The following is a 21,278-nucleotide window of genomic DNA, read 5'->3' as shown; positions in this document are numbered from 1 at the left end:
ATGCCTGATCACCGACACTATCTGAAATAACATAAATAAATAGGCTCGTGAATGCATGCAGTTAACTAGAGAAAATGTACAAAACAGAATTTAAATGATTTTGCAAACCCGTATGCTAATAAAGGAAATAATTGGCGCGTAAAACCACTATGCTTAGATTATTGTCATATTATTATTGGTTATTAGATTATTATTGGTCATATTACAACCAATAAGCTTATATTGGAATATTTACACATTCTCAGAAATAAAGGTACCAATCTGTCTTTAGTGTGTATATTTTTAAAACATGGAAATCTTAAAAAATTATTTCAGGTACATAATTGGATCTTTGTGACCACTACTCTAAAATATAACCAAAGGTACAAGACATGCACTTTCCCAGGTAAAGGATACACACTAATAACACAAAACATGCACTCTTGATGGTATAGTACAACCCCAGCGACAAGGTAAAGTACAGTATGTACATATTACAGTATAAGACCTAACCTTAAACTGACTACACCTTTATTTGTGAGCGTGCACTCACTGTGGAAATAATTCACACATTAGTAGATCATTTAATCTGCATCTTAACTCGTGGGGATTTTGATTATTAAAAACTAGACTTTTTTCCCTTTGTGGTGGTTGTTTGCTCATCAAATCACACAAGCCGGACTTTGAAAAGAAGTTAAAATAGCCTCTAATGGGGTCATGTGGGCACACAGACATTTTCCTGGAGACTCTGCGCTTCCAACTTCCCGGTTTGGGGGTGTGCCAAATGGAGCCCATTGTGACGTATGTCGTCATCCCAGCCAATCACCTTCAAGGCGAGGAGAATATTAAGGCGAAAGTTGAGTGTAAGAACGGAGGCCGTCTGTTTTTCTTTTTAATATTATTTTACTTTCTGTCGGTGTTTAATGTGCTGCGGAAAGGAATCCCGCCTTTCAGAAAGATTTTCATTTAGATAAAATACAAGAATATAGAAAGAAAGAAAGAAAGGAAGAAAGAAGCAAGTGGTTGTGTCGGACAGTTTTCTATCCTATAGGTAGATTTTTATTTTCTACATTTAGCATCTCAACAAGGCTTAAAATTCACAAGAAGTTTACCTTCACAGCTCGCTGGACTGGATATTATCGACTTTTGGAAATAGTTTTGTGAAATCAATTCAGAAGGGGTGTTTTATTTTCTTCACACATCCTTTACCGAATGGCTCTGGGGTCGGGCATCTAATCAAGACACAGCTGTATATATATGATCAGACAGCGGGACTCAATCGGAGAAAACTTGAGGTGAGTTTATAAATGACATTCTGTACCTGGTGCAGCGTATTTGCACGCCTAAGCGTGTTTGCAAGTCTTGCGTAATGACGCGAATGTAAATATAAACGTTTCGGTTTAAAAAATATGTCTAAATAAATGCACTGAAAATAAATGTATAATAAACACCACCAGTAATAAGCGTTAAGCTTTAAAATGTTGTAATTTGCTCGACAATAACACTAGACTGTTGCTTGCAAGTAGATGCAAATAACTGGCGTTTATTGAAAGAAAAAAAAAAGAAAAAGAAAAATCTTGAGGTGTGAAATAACAACCCGCCTCAATAATCTCCAAACCGGTCTAGCGACCGTTCACTTGTTCTCTCAACAACTTATGCACCTGTGACTGATAATATTTGTCTAAAAAAAATCATAGATTAAGAGAGACGTGTGTAAAGTAATCAGATAATAATAATAATAATAATAATAATAATAATAATAATAATAAATACATTCCGTGCCTTAATATCTATGCACACTTATTTTGATGTAAACTTTAGAGACTTTTTATCATCCTAAATAACAGATACATCATTAAAAGGTAAGTAGTATTCGCCATAAACTTTGCCCCTAAATGCAGATTACACGGCCCATAAACTCTGTCACAACTGCATCATGTCAGAGTTATTAGGATAAATCTAACATCTCTACTGGCCACTCGGAAATTAATGCAGCACCATAAAAGCATTCATACAATGCCATGTGACGATGGTGTAGCCTACACCACAGGAAAAGAAGAGGAGTGATTAAAATCTATTACTCCACTAGCCTCCATCTCTCCACTTTTAGGGCCTAATGAAATGGAATAATGTGTGACTTGCTCCTTTTTGGATAAATGGACAGAGATCATGGCGCCTATAGGGTTACAGGCAAGGTGCCACTGAGCAAAACCGCCCACCAGAAAAAAATAATAATAATGTTTGGCAGTTCTTTCCCTCCAACACAGTCACTGCATGTGTTAATAGCAAAGCACTGGCCAACTCTACAATTACAGAACAGTGAGACGATAAAGCTCTTTTTTCTTTCTATTGGCTCTCTCTCCCTTTATTCTCTTGCCCCCTTTATCTCCCTTTCACGTTATACATTAGTGGCACTCTATGGTTTGTTATATTTCCTAGTCTCTCTCTCTCTCTCGCTCTCTCTCTCTCTCGCTCTCTCTCTCTCTCTCTCTCTCTCTCTCTCTGTCTAACAATGACGTCAGATGCATTCACTCCCCTCCCCTTATTATTATTTTTTTCTTTTCTAAAAAACTTTAGAGAGAGAGAGAGAGAGAGAGAGAGAGACCCTGAGACAATTTTGCCCTTAGGGAAAATAGCTACAAGATTAGGGTCTTTTTAGTCTCAGTGCCGAACAGAGCTCAGTGCTAATCCGAATTGGGCTAATTGACAGACCTCAGAAAAGGCATGTGAACACTGAAATTAAAAAAAATAAAAAAAATAAAATAAATAAATAAATAAAAAAATAAATAAAAACCGTTGGAATTTGTTAACTCGCATATAAAAGCGTTGCATGTGCATGTGATTTAATATAAAACAACAACACCAACAAAAAGATAGAGAAAGACAGTGTACAGCAGATCTTTCTAATTTGTAAATATACGTATTACAGGTGCTTTTTAAAAACACTGTTTAAACAACAGGTTACTATAAATCATCTCAGTCAATGAAGTGAAAAACAAGAAAATTATAACAATGGATTAATTACCTATGAAAGAAAAAACAATTAGCCCGTGCCCTGTTAGGACTATGTGTAAAATTACACACTATTAAGCGGAATTACAGGTAAGCGCAGTGAGCGATCACGTTTCCCAAAGGAAAGAGCTAATCTCCTTTTAATTTGCTCTTAAATATCACGTTTGGGCCTTATTTAGACTTGCTTGATCCTTCGAAGAAAAAAAGTATATTCAAAAAAAGATTTACGCGTTTGTCATGAGAGAAACAAATAAATAAATGAATAAGTATTATATGTAATAAATTTATTTTATGTACAACAGTGCAAAAAAAAAGAGATAAATTAGCAAATAAATCAATAGGGAAATTCGGAAACACACACACACACACACACACAGGGGGGAAGTGGCACAACCTTCATAATATAGAAAAGGAGGGGGTTTTGTAGCACCACCCGACCGAGATGCCACTGCAGCTCATTATCCCGTTTCCTTTCAGTGCGATTTGCAAACTGTTTGGCAGCGTCGTTTGTCTCCTCATTTTGTGCCTTGGTGGGGGGAATGCGATGCTTGTCAGGGCCTTCATTCACTTTCGCCATAGTTTACTGATGAGCTCCCCGCGTTTTTTTCCCCAAGCACATGTCAAAAGTCGAGTCGAGTGTAGCCAACATATGCAACCACAACTTTATTTTGGACTTTGAGTGTCCCGAACACCGTTCAGTCTGCATTTCTAAACTACCCCGCCGTGCTCCCTTACTCCCTCCCCTTACTCTCGCATCCCTCCCTCCCTCCGTGCCTCCTTCATGACTCCATTTCACATTCCCTCGACCCTGGACTCTCTTCCCCACTCCAACAGAGGAGTGAAACAGCAAAGGAGTGAGGAGTGCAGCACCAACCACACGCTTTTGCGGTGTACCAGGATGTTCACCATAATGCCCAAAGCAAGCAGCAACATGTGGCGTGTTTCAGTCTCATCATGCAACTGGGCCTAATTACAGTTTTATGTACGCTCCTCTGACAACACATTGGGCTTTTTTATTCTTACTTCCCAATTTGCTTGTTTTAAGGGTGCATGTTTGTTTTATAGGCTACTTTTGGTGCGTATCATTTATCTACCAAAGTGCACGTGATATATCTTTAATTGCACTTCAGAGCAGTGGTCCTTAAGGTTCCATTATGTACCTTAAATTATTTATTTATTTATTTTACAAATTTTCATCTTGTCCCCTTGATGGTGCACAAGGAAATTTGGTGCAATTTGGTAGCTTTTTTTTAATCAAAAGGTAGGTTATAACATCAATACCTAGTACACTCCCAGAAAAAGGGTACTATCTGTACCTTTCCTTGCTGACGTGGTACCATCTTATGTATCTTTAGTAGGCTATAGACCTTTGTGCATGTAGTGTTTAAAAAACAAATTAATGTCAATTTATGTAGCCTATCTGAGACAGATTGTAAAGGTATGCTGTATCAACATTTCCAGGTGACAGATACATATCAAGGGCAGCACCCTCCACTCCGTTTCTTGAGAGTGCGGAATGGTTAGTAACTGTGTCTAAAAAAAGAAGAATAATGAAACATGGTTTAAAGACTAAATATTTGGACAGACAGAATAAATTCTGCCTGAACACCCCGCCATAGGCTACATATCAATCAAAGGCCAGAGTGCCTTTGGTATTTTTTTCCGATTTAGTAATCCATAGAGATATAACTGGCCATCTGAGAACAATCAAACGCAGTGTCGTGTCGCAGCACTGCGTGTGTGCGTGTGTGTGTGCAACTTCTGCTTTATCTGATAAGCCTGTATAGGCTCACATTACAACATTTGAATCACGGTTGAGGTTTTGATCGCTCTGACTACCGTTTCACTGGAAAGGAAGCTGAGCTGGTTTTACAGCTGACAACCAAACACGGTTCAGGAGAAAACCGGATCCGCCTCAGATCAAGTCCGGGAGTCGATCACAGCTTGACTTCCTCATGAAAAACAACTTCTATAAAGACTTCTTCATGAACACAAACATCTTTAAAAACTTTAAATTGGCGCGTTCCACTTCAATTTGGGCAATCAACAGTGTTTAGAACTTAATAAGGCACTTAATAAATAAATATTATTGGGTTCTAATGAAAATCTGGGTTCCAACAACACTTATCTTCGGACAATCCCTTAAGGAGAACCCTTAAAAGATCTTACAGCAACCTTTTTTTTCGTGGAGCGTGTTTCCACATTTCCCACATTTGGTGGAGTCTCTATGGCTATGGTTTCTATAGCAACAACTCCCGCCGCGAGCCGTCCAATAGGCAGCGCGCGCGTGAAAGAAAAAACGGCGAGCAGCGCATTATGGCAGCAGTACTTGGTGCGCGCGGGAGAGGGGAGCATTTTGCTATTTGCATGTGCGCGGCGGTGTGATTAGTGAGTTTTCAACAGCTAGCTTCTCCGCCGGTTTCCCGCTCCGACATACAAGGGGGCACGAGGAAGTGTGTGCGTGTGTGTATGAGTGTGTTTTCTTTTTTCTCCTTCTTCTTTTTTTTTTTTTTTTACTTTTCTTTTCTTTTTACTTGAAGCTGATGATGACAGAGGTCAGGATCCGCTAATGGGGCCACTGAAGACGAGGCACAGAGCAGAAACACATACATTACATACACTAGAGTACCGTCAGCATAGGTGCATGTTCTCTCTCTCTCTCTCTCTCTCTCTCTCTCTCTCTCTCTCTATCCATTGATTTGTTTCGTGCTCACGCGCTGCTGCGGAGTTTCATTCCACTTTATTTTGTCAAACCCTCTGTTTCCTCTGTGTCTCGCAGGGATTTCTATTTTCTACCAGTCACTTGGAAACTATAAAAGGAAAGACAAAACTATAGGAGAAATATTTCACTTCTTCGACGTCGCCTGCTAATTTGGCAAAAAGCTCCAGCCGAGTGACGAGCTGCAGGAAAACAAAAACAAAAACAAAAAATGCCTCAAAAAGGTGAGTAAAAACATTACCCTTTTTTTGTACACTAGATGCATAGGGAAACTTAAAAAATGCGTTTGGACAAAACGCACTGTTTCTTTAAGTCCAGCTGAACAGAAACACTTTTGGAGCCAAATCAACAATGTTTCTAATTGAACTCTTGAAAACAAAACATGACAGTTTGGCGAATTAGACACGATTTCCTTTTACACTTGTGTTATTTCGTAACACTAAAATTACGACACAAAATCCTCAACACAGAATGAGTAGACCTAGGTTGGATGCGCCGTATAGCTTAAGGAAACGTTTCAAGCTCATTTGCCTTAATAAGTAGGCTAAGTTTTAAGTTTTTTTGTCTTTTTTTTTTAAGATGTGGACGTTTGTATAGGATATCTTTTATTACCCATTTCGCTTAAATCTTGTCGCGTTTTTGTGACAGATCCCAATTTTATTACAGAAAACAGTAAAGTCGCGGCGGAAAATATAAAGACGCGATGAAGCGGTGACCAGGGTGTCAGTTTGGAACACACACACACACACAAGCACACACACACACACACACACACACACACACACACACACACACAGACAGATAAAAATCACTTGAACTTGAGAATGTTTTCCTTTTTTATTAAATCACAAAAATGCTACGATTTTTCTAAAAATATATACATGTATGTACATGTTTACCTCCAGGAGGAGAAACTGACATTACGAAAATGAAAGAGCTGTTACGGCAACAATTTTTAAAAATATATTACGAAGACTTCATTATATAGATAATATATTTTAAAATGATTTATGTTATTTACGCTTAATTGTGGATATAATAAAATGGTCTGCACTGGCCCAAAGTTTAATTTAATGTTAATTTTATTTAGAGCAGGCCTATAGTAATCATTACTTGTTTTTCGACCCACATTGTTTTTCTGCATGCATCAATATACTGTAGACTTACTAGAAGGCTGACAAACACAGAAAAGGCATGTCAGAAGACTAAAGGCTTTGTGTTGCACATTAAGACGTGTAAAATGCAGATGAGGCACTATTAAAAACACTAATCATTAAACCAGAGGCACCACATTACTGAGGGCATAAGGAACAAAAAAATACCCTACACAATACTTTTTTGTTATAGACTCAAAGAAAGTTTAGGGTTGTTGGGGCCTTGTAACGATTAATATTTACTTAAACATTTAATACACGCATAGAGTCTTAAATGAAAAATATGATAGAGTGTATAGATTGGTGTTAATATTTAATGTGTTATAACGAGTTATAAAATGCTATTATTAAGCACCTAAACGATCCACAAGGCTATATACATTTATTTGTAAAACCACACCATAAACACACACACAAGCACACACACACACACACACACACACACACACACACACACACACACAAATACACGCGCGCGCTCACCCAGTCCATCTACGTAAAAAAGGGAAAATAGCTATATAAAAAAAGGAGAAAATCAAAGCTGGGCCTATTTCTTGAATGGCCCCCTTTTCCTTTTGGGTAAATGAAACTGAATAGGCTCTTTTTTAATACAATTGTCTTTTGCCAAATTGAGCTCCCTACTGCGCTGTTGTATATCTTCTCTTTTTTAAAACTCCAGTTCCTATAACGACACACACCAGTAACACAATTAACGTCCAAATACTTATAATAAGAAATTACTTGAGATGGGTGTCGGGGAGAAAAGGAGGGAGGATCTTTCTCTTCAGTTTTTTTTTTCTCTCGAAATGTTTCTTAGGGTTGCTTAGTTGGGGAGGTTCAGATTTTACTGTCGGGATTTTAGTGTTCAATTGCGAATCAGCATTCATGATAAAAAAATTTAAATATTTAGAAAGGAGTACGCTGCTTTAAATATATAGTTGAATCATAAATTGACATAAGCACAGAAACGATGTTATATCAGTGATGAATACAAATTTGACAAAATGGGAACGCTAATATAACTGGCAAAATATTATTGGCCGATTTTATATACACAATTATATATATTTATTTTTAAAAAATGCTCATTAAAAAAGACCCCGAATTATAAGTGTAATGTGAGGAGTAAGAAATAATTATGTAATAAGTTTCAGCTATAATGCATTAAATAATAATGGCTAGGTGTACTAGGTGATACTAATAATGTTTTGCTTTGTCCTATAGGGAATTATTAACTAGTGTGACGCAGATGAGAGTCTATAAATTGTTATAAGCGGACAGTCAACTGTTTCCAGGCAAGTTAAAACGCTGGATAATTTAAAACAAATTATGGAGACAGTAGTGTGCTCTCTCTCTCTCACTTTTGTTTATTGCACGACTCAGTAACTTTTTTTGTATTCACCACCCTGCACAATAATGCCCGTAACGATTTGTGCACACAATCAAATCACTGCACTGCAAAAATACTGCATGTTGATCGTAAAATTAATTAAAACTGACCATGGTTATTGTTTCTTTCTTTATTACTAATAGAATACTATAACCGGACCACGTGGGAGTCTGGTGTAGCGTCCATGATGCAAAACAGTAAGTGGAGTTTCTCTCTCTCTCTCTCTCTCTCTCTCTCTCTCTCTCTCTCACACACACACACACACACATTTTTCTTCCATTATGTTTTGACTTGAACGTGACTGCATTTGACGATTAAAAAAAAAGTGACAGAAGTTTTTTGGTGGTGTATTAAATGCTAAAAAAATTGTTGTGACATGAAGTTCATAAAACGTATTTAATGCAACCGAAGAGGAAACTCTAGCCTATAATAGACTACATTATTTTACTACTACATTTATTATAGCCTACATGTATTACTTTAATATTATGGTTTAATTGCGTTGTATATAATCAACTGGCTGCCAGATGCACGTAAACCTACTTAAAAGCAAAGACAGAGAAAGATAACACATGTATGAGATAGCTCAATAGACCTACTAAGAGCAACCTCCATTACCTCCGTTACCACTCGCTGCCAATCCCCTTATATTATCCAGGAAGAAAGAACTATGCTGAGAAACATGCATTATGAAGAAGCATGAATGCACTCGCTCGACACGCTCCATTTGGCTGAAATTTCCCTGTGAGAGCTGTGAAAGGAAAAAAAACAAACAAACTAGCAAAGCACATTAACGTTCACAATGCATGTGATATTTTGCAGCTGTGATTATGATTATGATGATGAGTCTCAACTTCTTGGATAGAGTAATTATAATAAACCGGATATATTTTCTCTCTTAATGCTGGACCAGAGGTGTCTGACATCTGTAAAGAAGGTGTGTTGAATGACGTCCTGTCATATTTTTTTGGATGCTAGATTCAGAGAAGTAGGACAAATAATTAAACAGAAAATTAGCACCAAAAAATTTTAAGCATTCCATATTGAAAGTAAAATAAAAAATATAATAAAACAGCACTTAAATATGATCATAAAGTGATATAAAGTGCATTTAAGTAAATAAACACATTATTATAATAATAATAATTATTATTATTATTATTATTATGATGATGATGATGATGATGATTATTATTATTATTATTATTATTATTATTATTATTATGTTGTGTTGTTGTGTGTAGACATAAGCAGGCGATGGATTGTTTAGAGGCTCTCCAAGCTTTTTAATGCTAAATAGGCCCTGGGTGTAACATAGAAAATTGACACCATATGTCTTGCTATTAATTTGATTAGAGGTAGAATAGGCTACAAGGCGCATAATTATTGTCCCCAGGGACTCATAATGATGACGATTTAACCTTCCAAGAGAAAACTTTGATTTTATATTCCGATCTGTGTTCTGGCTCTGTCAATTGGGGTTTGGGATTTTTTGGGGACCATAAGGGACTTAATCCCAAAGCCAATAAATCTTCAATATGCTCCTCCGTGCTGACCTCTCTGCAAAAGAGTGTTGATTGATTTACTCTAATCCTGTGAATTAAGCCTCTAAAACGACATGGTGATGGACTTTCCTTCTCATCTTTCGCTTGCAAGTTTATAATTATATCAGATAACTGAATGATCCCCTCATAAACCATGTATAAAATGTTGTCTATGACATTCGCGTTTAATAGTATTTACGTTACATGCGGTATTTTATTTATTGCTGTTTTTCTTTTTTTATATTTACTGGCTGTGTAGTCATGTATAAATACAATAGCACAAAATGCTGAAGATTCGTTCTCACTGTGTAGAATGTAGACTATGTAAGGCTTGTCGTTTGACGAAGATGCCATTTTTAATATACTTAAAAGCAACGCGCATCCACGTGAAATGTGCACGCGCATAGTTTCCCCCTGGCTACCTTAAAATGAAGCTTCCCCTGAAGGCTAAATGAGCAGAGTCCAATTTAGTCAGGGTGATATCCAAAATGCAGACAGAAAGGGTCGTCGTCTGCATTTTCTCCCTCTTTTTTTATCATGCTACTTTTTTTTTTTTTTTGTCGTGACGATGCAACGTTCAAACGCAAAGCTTTGTCATAAAGTGACATCGCCTGCCACAAGTGCTCCAAGCTTGATCTTTTCCAATTAGCCTTCCCATGCATGATCCGGAGCGACTTATTCCGCCCATTTCCAGATATTAAGCTCAAACTTGACGTGCAGCTTAGCTTAGCTTTATTTTAAAGACAAAATGTCAGGCAGGCTCATCATATTTGTTTCTCCCCCCCTCTTCTAAATTTGGAGCTTATTTATTGCTAAGGAGCTTGTGCTCTTGGACTCAATGTAACTGGAGGCTCCGCAGGGGAAGGGAAGAGAGCAAAGAAGTAAAGGAAACCAGCATTCAGGAAGGGCTATTTTTTTTCCATTTGGGCACAGGTTTGGTGTATTTGATCATCTTTTTCGTTGTTCTTTTGCGTTTATGGCTATGATTGATATAACTAGCTTGAAGTGACTTGTTTTAGGTCGACTGTGAAGGTGTGCGATTTAAATTGCTCTACCTGTATAATATCCATTGCTTAAATCCTGTGCAGTGTTTAAAGAGTATTACTGTCTAATTTGCGAAAGCATAAATAGCATTACGCCATCTGATCCGTTTTAAAGCAAAGATGCGCAAATTTCCGTCGCATGGGTTGTGCAGCTGTTATAATGACGATTGCGTTAGAAGACCATGGCACTTGTATGAAGAGCACATCTGGAGGAACACCAATCGCGAATATATGGCAGATTAACTAGCAATGTTTATAAGTTAATAGTATTAATAATGTTGACATTTTTGGCTGATGAAGATTTTGTTGGCAAGGATACACTAATTCTTGGATATATAGACTATTTTACACTATAGCAATTTTTGTAAACTATCATAGACTTTAATGCATGAAATGTTCTTATTTTGTGCACAGTATGATTTTATCGTGTGCATTCAGGACACAGTGTACAATCTGTTTTCTTGATTATTATTATTATTATTATTATTATTATTATTATTATTATTATTATTATTATTACTACTACTACTACTACTACTACTCTTCTTCTTCTTCTTCTTCTTCTTCTTATTATTATTCCTACTTCTAATACTACTACTACTATTCTTCTTCTTCTTCTTCTTCTTCTTCTTCTTCTTCTTCTTATTATTATTATTTTATTATTACTGTATCTTTTTTCTTGGCTTGGGTAAAACGCACTCTTATGATGTTTCTTCCTCCGTCCAGGTCACAGCGGGGTGAACCAGCTCGGCGGTGTGTTCGTTAACGGCAGACCGCTACCTGATTCCACCCGACAGAAAATCGTGGAGCTCGCGCACAGCGGCGCCCGCCCCTGCGACATATCCCGGATTCTGCAGGTGAGCTGATGACATGCGATGCATGAACGCTTCCTCGCTTTTTGCACTCCCTCCAACTAAAATGCACAAAATTACTAATGCACAAATGGTTTGTTCTTGCGGTGTTGTTGTTTTTTTTTTTTTTTTAACTCATTAGAAATGCGAATTAGTTTTAACACGCTGATTGGCTGTCTAAACAGTATTCAATATCCAGTCTGCATTAATTTATAGGCCTAGATTTGTTAACTTGGATAATATCAACATCCCAAATTTTCTCTTATTTAGTCTACGTTTAGCAAGCGGATTTACTGTAAGTGACAAAACTGCGAACAGTGGTTTATTACAAACAAACAAACAAAAATACAATAGATTTCCAGGTAAATTCAAATTAATTGTCCCTAATATCATCTCCATTACCCGATTATAATAAAAAAAAGGACTGCATAAAGAGTTTCTTGTACCACTAAGGTATATTTCTTGTGTTATAGACCCATGCCGATGCAAAAGTCCAAGTGCTGGACAATGAAAACGTAAGCTTATCAATGTTCGGACTCATGCACGTAACATTTCACGCCTTGTTTAAATAATGTGTGTGATTTGTGTCTCTCGTTTTGTGTCCAGGTGTCCAATGGATGTGTGAGTAAGATCTTGGGCAGGTACTACGAAACGGGCTCGATCAGACCGCGCGCGATCGGCGGAAGTAAACCGCGAGTGGCCACACCTGAGGTGGTCAGCAAAATCGCCCAGTTTAAGAGGGAGTGCCCGTCCATTTTCGCGTGGGAAATCCGAGACAGACTGCTCTCCGAGGGCATCTGCACGAACGACAACATACCGAGCGTGAGTGCAAAACAAGTCTGTACCAATTTCTGAATAGTTGGCTATAACCGGGTGAATTGCATACCTGTCGACATGGTTATGAGCTTGACCTTGAACTTGTACTGTCTATAATATGTAAATTACTCTGCAGGAATGCACCACAAGCCCAGGCTATTTTTAGAGCTGTTTTGCTAACATTAATTTAGTAAATCCTAAAGATAATATATTGAGGAAAGCAGAGCTGATATTGACCAATAATCTCAGTTTAAGAAGGTTCACGATCTAGGATTAGATTTCTGCCTTTTTTTAAAATGCAGGTCATGCAACACAACCAAGTCCTAAAAATACTCATTAGATGTAGATTAACACTAGCATTTTAAATTCGCAGGGAACTGAAATAATGACATGATCTCATTATGTCAACAAAGCAGCCTGTTAGACCAAGCCATTATGTTCAATTTAAGTTGGAGAACAAATCAAGGAAAAACACAGCTAGTCAGATTAACTGCGTTGAAACGACTAACAAAACGAAACAGCTGTTAAAAGGACATATTATTAATAAAATGAAAGTAAAAGCATAAAACAGTCGGCCCTCACATAACACACATGGTAGTCTATTGTACTTGCTAGAAGTCATTTATAAACTAGTAGACGAGGTTGTCTTTTTTTTTTTTTTGTCATAGCCTATTAGTGTTGTTTTGGATACAATAAAAAGACAATCAGAGTAAAAAAAGCCGTTATTTTCTTCTAACGGTCAGTTTTAATTTTAATTTTTAAACGGCTACGTTGTTTTTAAAATGGTGTAGTGGAAGCTACAGCTTCCACTACACTAATGCAGCATACGTAGAACACAGATACAAGGAGGAATCAAGTCCGCATTAAGTTCCCTACATGCAGTAATGAAATAAAGCCATGCTCTGTGTAGTGCACTGTGTGTGCATTTGAGATTCAGCCTAAAATCAATCGCCTGTGTTTAATATCGAGGCCAAAAAAAGCCATTTCGAGGACGCACACTTTTAATTAAAATTTGCCGCATCTTTGGGGTTTTCGTCTTTTCAGGTGTCGTCCATAAACCGAGTGCTGCGCAACCTGGCTAGCGAGAAGCAACAGATGGGAGCAGATGGCATGTATGAGAAGCTGAGGATGCTGAACGGACAGACGGGAGCGTGGGGGACCCGGCCGGGCTGGTACCCCGGATCATCGGTGCCAGGACAGCAGAACCAAGGTACTGCAAGCTTGTCTTTAATCAACTACAAGGGACTGAGCTGGTGAGCAGGACATTAGAAATGAGAAAGTAGATTTTGGCTCTGTGTTTTTCTGTTTTTCCACTCTCACAAAGGGTACTAAACTCTCCTTGTTGCTGGGGTAGTACCATCAAGGGTACACATTTTGTACCTTTATTATGCTTGAGCTTGAAAAGTGCATAGAGTTGTATTAAAGCTTTATTCTAAAATATAATTATGGTCCACTATATTAAAAGGTACACTATATCCGAATTTGGAGGTAAAAGATACATAATTCATGTACAAAAGATAAGGGTACAACCCCAGCAACAACAAGGTACAGTTAACAACAACAACAACTATAATAATAATAATAATAATAATAATAATTATTATTATTATTATTATAATGAATGAATGAATGAATAAATAAATATAAAAAAATAAATATTATTTGTAACCATTTGCATATAATTTCAAATTATTTACAATATTATTACAATATTGTGTTAAATATACTACAGTGCTATACTCCAATTATAAATATGTACACAGCAAAACATCAGTATTATCTGACAGAAAGACAAGACACCAATATACAACCAACAACCAATATTCCATCTAATCAGATTAAGCCTTTATGTTTTGGACTGTTTAAACACACACACACACACACACACACACACACACACACACACACACACATTATAGACTAATGTAACCCTTTGCATTTTTGTCACTTCGTCCTTCTCAACCTGTCTGTATGGGGCAAGCAAGGTTAAAAAAACAAAAACAACAACAACAAAAAAACACAACACGTGGGATAGTCTGTACAAAAGGGGGATGTTTTCCGTCACGCGCATGAATGTGTTATGGGAACAGCGCTGTCTCTGTGTGTAATGGCTCATTAGAGGACGTTTTGTATCTCATTAAAGGCGACATGAATGAGCGTCTAGCTGGAGAGAGGCAGCTGTAGAAAATGTTCCTGCAGGCTTGGACACCAAAGTGGCACCTCTTACCAATTAGACATGTCACATTTAAGAGCATGGCACAGCGCAGGACAGACACTATTAACAAAGACGATCTCTGATTTTCACATAACATCTAGATATATTAAAATCCATGATCAACTCACTGTACTGGCAAACTATTAACACAACAGCATGCCTTCAGACCTTTTAAAGCTTTTTGATTGAAACTTTAGGGAAGAATATATTTCTTATGCACAACATTATGATTTAAAGATTATTACATACATAAAATTGATACATTTCACAGTCTAATCCTGATTTGATATTTGACTTGATTTGATTTGTCAAGCAATAACTTGTATGACACTAGGCTTTAATTGTGTCTCATCCAACACTTGATTTGTATTAAATGATTTCAAATCAATATAGACTCAAAAATCTGAAATGATTCACATAGATTACGTCCCAGACAAAACATGCAATAACACCCAGTATGAATTTTGTGCACCACGTTATGTTATTTTATTATTCTTAACAATACAAGATTTCGCAGGTCATTTTAAAATAATTTTATTCCTCATTCCTATCTACTAAAAGTTGAAAAGATCTCAGAGGACAGTTTAACATAGTCTCCATCTGATAACTGTCACACCCATCAGTGAATAAATCAATGGATTAATCGGAACAGCATCCTAACTAGACAAACTTACTATTAATAGTGGACTTCATGCTGCCTCACTGAGTAACTGAGCATGAATCATGCATGACCTTACTCAAGAGTCATATTGGAATTCCTTTAGATTAATTCACTGAATTATTTCAACTTTTAAATAAATCAAACAACATCAAAATATTTGCTGAAACTGCATATTGAAAATCTAAGCTTTCCAGCCATTATGTCATTGACAATCATTTTAGGCCATTTATATTTAAATGATTTGTTTCTTTTAGTAGTTGCTTGTAAATCCATGCTCGTTTTCACATTAGCATTACAGTTTTTTTTTTAAAAAATTAAATAGGCCTCTTCTACACATGATACTCAAGCACAGTTTAGATTTTTGGACTTTCACATTTTTGGGCTTGCTTGTTTGCATTAATAATTTGCGCACACATGACAAATAGCCACCACTCAAAACCACCAAAAACCATGTAATAAAGTCAGACGACTAGCTCAGGATTTCCCTGCTTCCAATATAAATGATTCAACTCCTCAGTTAATTCTCAAGATGTTAACTGGATTAGGTGTCTAGATTAAGTCCTGCATCAATGAAAGTTTGTTATTCGCTCAATTTGTGCAACACAAAGTACCATTTTTATTCATCACAGGCTCTAAGTGGGAGCAAAAAAAAGTGTGTATGTGTAATGACAATGTTTTATTTCCCATTATTTTTGTGTTTTAACTAACATTTTTAAAAGTATGAAAGGGCAGCTTTGAAAATAACAATTAATTGTGAACAATGGCCTAGAAATAAATAGCAAGGCTACTGATCCCATAATACATATTTGGTATGGGCTAAATATAATACTAAATATAGACTGCTAAATTAAAAATTCTTTGTAATATATTAGTGATCGGACAATGAGGTGTTAGCATTTGAAAGAGTATAGTGGTAAACTATCTCTGTGTATTTTTCTTTTTTTAGTTTTTGCATGGATTTTTAATTCATTTGTTTTGTTCAATGTCGCTGTATATGAAATGAAACTCACTTATATAAGTTTAATTAGAGTTTCACATTTAGTTTAATAAGAGTTGTGAAAGTAGTATGAATTCCTGATAAACTTCCCACATGCTACATTAGGACATGAAAAAGTTTGAGTGGCTGATAATTTCTAGTTTTCTTTTCTTTTTTTTGTATAAATGCCAAGTATATCAGACAAGCCACAATGTTGGTTTGCTTCAGTGCAGCTAACGTGTCCAATTCAGCCCTGACCTTTTAGCAAACTGAAGACATCACTGCATAACGTAACGCTTTTAATTGAGCGCAGCAAGGTTACATTAGTTTCCAAACAGCGCAGCAGGTTAAAGCATATCGACTCACAGTCGGCTCCCCTGTCCCCCCTTTTTTTCTTTTTGCTAACACACTCTGCGTCATTCAGCCGCTTCCTTCATGGTGGGCCCCTAGTGCTTTTTCTCCCACTGCCTATAGAAGGCATAAATCCTATGCGAAGCTGAACGGGGCGGCCTCAGGGACAGTGATTAATGATGCTCGTGCATAAAGGTTAACACACCGAGCTGAAAAGGGTCTGTTGACTGAAATCCTCTTGCTTACAATGAAGGAGGGGGGGGGGTGGTTAGAGAGAATCCTTTTGTTGCCTTCCTTCAATTGTTTCCTCCTTCAAAATTCCAAGCACGAAGAAAGTTTGCAATCCAGAGAGCGCATTTAACACTCTCTAAACTCTCTTTGGGGCATTGTGTTGCTCTGAAAGCATGCCCTTCCATTCAAGCATTAGTGGTTATACCTCAATGGGCCTTCAAAATGTCCATATGGTATGTAGCCATAATTGGAGAAACTTGCTGAATGAAATGGAAGAAAGTTTTAAAAGTTTTACAACTGTTCATTTTGCAAAGAGGACAATGTTTTGTAAATTAAACACCCCTTTTTACTTCCTCTAGAGTTTCAGACAGCACGAAAACATCTGGGTGCTCAGTATGTTTCAAAATGTGAGAGGAGCAGTAAATAGATATGCAGAGCATATAATATGGAAGATGTTGCAATAGGACCTATGTAATTGTATACGAAACACATGCTAATGAATACGTATTTTAGCCGATTGATTTTATAGATTGAGCCCTTTTTGTTTTTCTTTTAGTAGAAGGCTGTCAGCAGTCAGATGGAGGTGGTGAAAACACAAACTCGATCAGCTCAAACGGTGAAGACTCGGACGAGGCCCAGATGCGACTCCAGTTAAAGAGAAAACTGCAAAGGAACCGCACATCTTTCACCCAAGAGCAGATAGAGGCGCTTGAGAAAGGTACTCTAAACACATGTAGGATGCATTTCCATGCCATATTTGTTGTTAATCACTATTTAAAATGGATAGAATAAATTGATTTATTGATAATAATGCATGCCATTAATGTTGTGTTTCAGAGTTTGAAAGAACACACTATCCAGACGTTTTTGCCCGTGAGAGACTTGCAGCAAAAATTGACTTACCAGAGGCCAGAATACAGGTAAGCCATGTAAATACATCATTAAATACTAAAGTCTAATGATGTTGAAGGACAGAATGATTGATTATTATCACTTTACTAGGTATGGTTCTCAAACAGAAGAGCAAAATGGAGGAGGGAGGAAAAGCTGAGGAATCAGAGACGACAAGCCAATAACTCCACCAGTCACATACCTATCAGTAGCAGCTTTAGCACAAGCGTCTATCAGCCAATCCCTCAGCCGACAACGCCAGGTATACATCAAATAAGTTTCATCATATCCACAATATTGTGTGAATTCACTCTCATACTCATTATGGACACCATAATATGTTACTTACAATTGCTCTTTCCCGATTACTTAAATAGTGTCCTTTACATCAGGCTCCATGTTGGGACGGTCAGACACGGCGCTCACCAACACATACAGCGCCCTCCCACCAATGCCAAGCTTCACAATGGCCAACAACCTGCCTATGCAAGTAGGTCTCACTCTGTTTGGTGTACCCTTACTGCACCACACCTAGTACTCTGTCCTCAAACACTGTGCATGTAAAGCCAGAGCTTAATAGTCTGAGTGCATTAATCTGCCTTAATTGCAGTCTTATGCAACCTCCATTTCATTCTCAGGTGCAGCTGATGAATTGAGGCATTGTTTCTGGCACATCAGTTGATCTATTTTTCTATCTCTCCACTCCAGGCAAGCCAGACCTCATCCTACTCCTGCATGCTGCCCACCAGTCCTTCGGTGAATGGGCGGAGCTACGATGCCTACACACCCCCTCACATGCAGGCACACATGAACAGCCAATCGATGGCCACCTCGGGCACAACCTCAACGGGTAAGCTCAAAGTGTTTCCCCAAATGGAATAAGAGTGAAACATGATCAAATTCAAAATGGAAGAGGCTATCATCAGTAATGTATTGTCGTTAGGAACTCCAGAAAACTGCTGGAAATAGACAGTTGGGTAAAAAATATCTACTACCAAGAACTGATTTCATGTTTATTAATGATGGAACTCAAACAAGATCTCATCACTTTTCCTTAATGACGTGAATGCAGTGCTGATGATATGATAACAAAAATGACAAATACAGTTATTTATGGCCATGCAGTGTTACCAGTTGTATTAAATATATCCAAATATATAATATATCCCAAGTGTCTTAACAGCTAATTAACAAGGACCTGGATGTTTCAGATAATCTAGTAAGAATAGAAAGTCTAATAATAAATGGTTAAAAAACATATAATCATTAACACTGTGAGGTTTTCGATGATGTTTATTTAACATTAGTGGAGTCTCCAGTGTCAGTGTCAGTTTGTAAAAGTAAGATTTCCGCCACATGAGAGTGTTCAATACAGAGTAACGCTAACATGACAAGCTTCAAGAAAAAAAGAGGCCAGACAGGGAACGTGTTTCATACACTTCCTACATCATTAAATGTAACCATAAAAGGATAAAAATTACATGTTGTTCTTTAACTAATAAAAATGGTAAGCATTGGCTGTGGTATATAAGGAATAAAAAACATCACGACATGCTGTTATAGGAAAATGATCAACTTCTTAGGCCTCATCTCTGATTATACTTCATGATGGTTCTAGATTGGTCTGTATAATTTTGGATGGTAGCAGGCATTTTTAGAATGATCTAGATGCCAATTGTATATAATAAATAGACCTCTTAGTTATTCCAGTCACATGGACATGAACATACTTGAATACCGTTTCTCACCTTCCCCTTTATTTTGTTGGTGCTGCAGGTCTAATCTCGCCTGGAGTGTCTGTACCAGTACAAGTGCCAGGCAGTGAACCTGACATGTCCCAATATTGGCCCAGGCTACAGTGAAGGGAGCTGAGGAGTGCAGAGAAACAGACGCGACCTCCTGGCCTCTCTCAGCTGCAAGGCGAAGTGGTTCAGCAGTATTTCACTACACAACAGAGAAGCGGCTCTAAAAAGGACCTGTGTTCTTTTGTATGGGGATAGTGCCACTTCTCTAGCGTTCTCTGGACAGAAAGACTCGAAGAAGCACTAAAAGAGAACAGACTCTGTGTAAAGTGCCCTGTGTTATATCGTTTAAAAAAATGGAACAAAAAAAATCTCTTTTCAGTTTCCAGTCATTTTGATGTATTTGTAAATGGCCAATTGTATGTTATGACATAAAAAGAAATGAACAGCTGTGGATGGACTGTTGAACCAAGTTGTTTCGCGTCCGTGGAAGGAGCAACATTCACGCAAGCATTTCTGACGTGCTTCTTTTGTTCCATTATCAGTTTATATCAAGGACTTCTGAACGTCTTTGTAATGATTGTGGACCTGTAGTAACAACAGTTTTGTTCCAAGGCAACCATGACTACACACAGTTTACAAGAAGTCAATTCATTCATTTCCAAAGCTTGCTGGCAAAAAAAAAATATATGTGCAACGCTTTGAATGCCGAAATCAGAAATGAAAAAGAAAAAAACAAACAAACAAACAAAAAAAATACCTTTTGGTAATTTTTGGTTAAAACAGTAGATTGTGTCTTGGATATAATTCAGTTTTGTTTCATGTCGAAATGTAAGTATTTGTCTTCCCTAGAGGTCTCTCAGAACAATTTCTATAATAAAATAAATTTCATTTATAATTATCTGAATATTCTGAGTACATAAATTACCTATTTTTTCATTCAATGACACATTTCACCTGTCTGTAGACTCACTATTTTGACGACATAAGAACTGCCTACTGATTAACAGCCAAAAACAAAAACTAATTATTGACTTTAAGACATGTTTATTTTATTTTATCTTAGTACATTAAGTATTAATATTTTTGCTGACAATTTATCAACTCCTGTGTAAAAAAGGGTTCGATCATGTTAGAAATATCCCTTAAACACAAACCCAGGCCTATTAACTAAAGTCAATTTAAAAACCTACGTATGTGCTGTGCAACTTTATACCACTCTTATAACACTACTTTTCTAAACAAATTTTAAAACCATACTATGGAAATCTTGATTGATTTTGCCAAGCATTGACTGGATTAATTGACTAGTGTATTGTTTTCAGTTTTAAGTAACTTTGGAAATATTTATGCCTTAAGCATATTGAAACAATTTTCACAAAGTAAATCCAATAAACATATACAAATCTTAAAGACATTTTAAAAGCTGAATTTGTTTTAAATTAAACGAAATACCCACATTACCAGAAAGCATGTCGTCTGCTATCAAGAATTTGTACCCAATCAATAAATTCAAATAAAAATACACAAAAAGGCAGTTAAGACTGTTAGGACAAACTAACGGGGCAGCACAACATATTGTTTGATCCTCAACAGAAAAAAAGTACTTTAACAGTTCCAGGTAGAGTAACTTTACTAAAACATCAGTAAAGTCAATTGAACTCAATTAAATTTTATTTGCACAACTCTTTTAACCAACAATA

General features: G+C 36.9%; 1 protein-coding gene across 4 annotated transcripts; it reads left to right on the top strand.

The window, feature by feature from the left end:
• The first annotated feature begins 4,914 nt into the window (after positions 1 to 4,914).
• pax6a (paired box 6a) lies at positions 4,915 to 20,480 on the top strand. Of its 4 annotated transcripts, none has more exons than XM_053631345.1 (12): positions 4,915 to 5,934; positions 8,398 to 8,451; positions 11,568 to 11,698; positions 12,166 to 12,207; positions 12,299 to 12,514; positions 13,553 to 13,718; positions 17,502 to 17,660; positions 17,780 to 17,862; positions 17,945 to 18,095; positions 18,211 to 18,323; positions 18,542 to 18,683; positions 19,610 to 20,480. In XM_053631345.1, the coding sequence occupies exons 1-12, from the start codon at positions 5,922 to 5,924 to the stop codon at positions 19,693 to 19,695; spliced, it is 1,356 nt and encodes a 451-aa protein (XP_053487320.1). In that variant the 5' UTR covers positions 4,915 to 5,921; the 3' UTR covers positions 19,696 to 20,480. The 4 variants fall into 4 exon arrangements, with proteins under 4 accessions (XP_053487320.1, XP_053487319.1, XP_053487321.1 ...); XM_053631344.1 differs by having other exon boundaries at positions 17,499 to 17,660; XM_053631346.1 differs by lacking the exon at positions 12,166 to 12,207.
• Positions 20,481 to 21,278: the final 798 nt, after the last annotated feature.

Source organism: Ictalurus furcatus, chromosome 8, assembly GCF_023375685.1.
Source record: "Ictalurus furcatus strain D&B chromosome 8, Billie_1.0, whole genome shotgun sequence".
In the NCBI taxonomy this organism is placed as follows: Eukaryota; Metazoa; Chordata; class Actinopteri; order Siluriformes; family Ictaluridae; genus Ictalurus; species Ictalurus furcatus.
The sequence above is the reverse complement of the archived record's forward strand: the minus strand, read 5'-3'. Positions and strand labels throughout refer to the sequence as shown.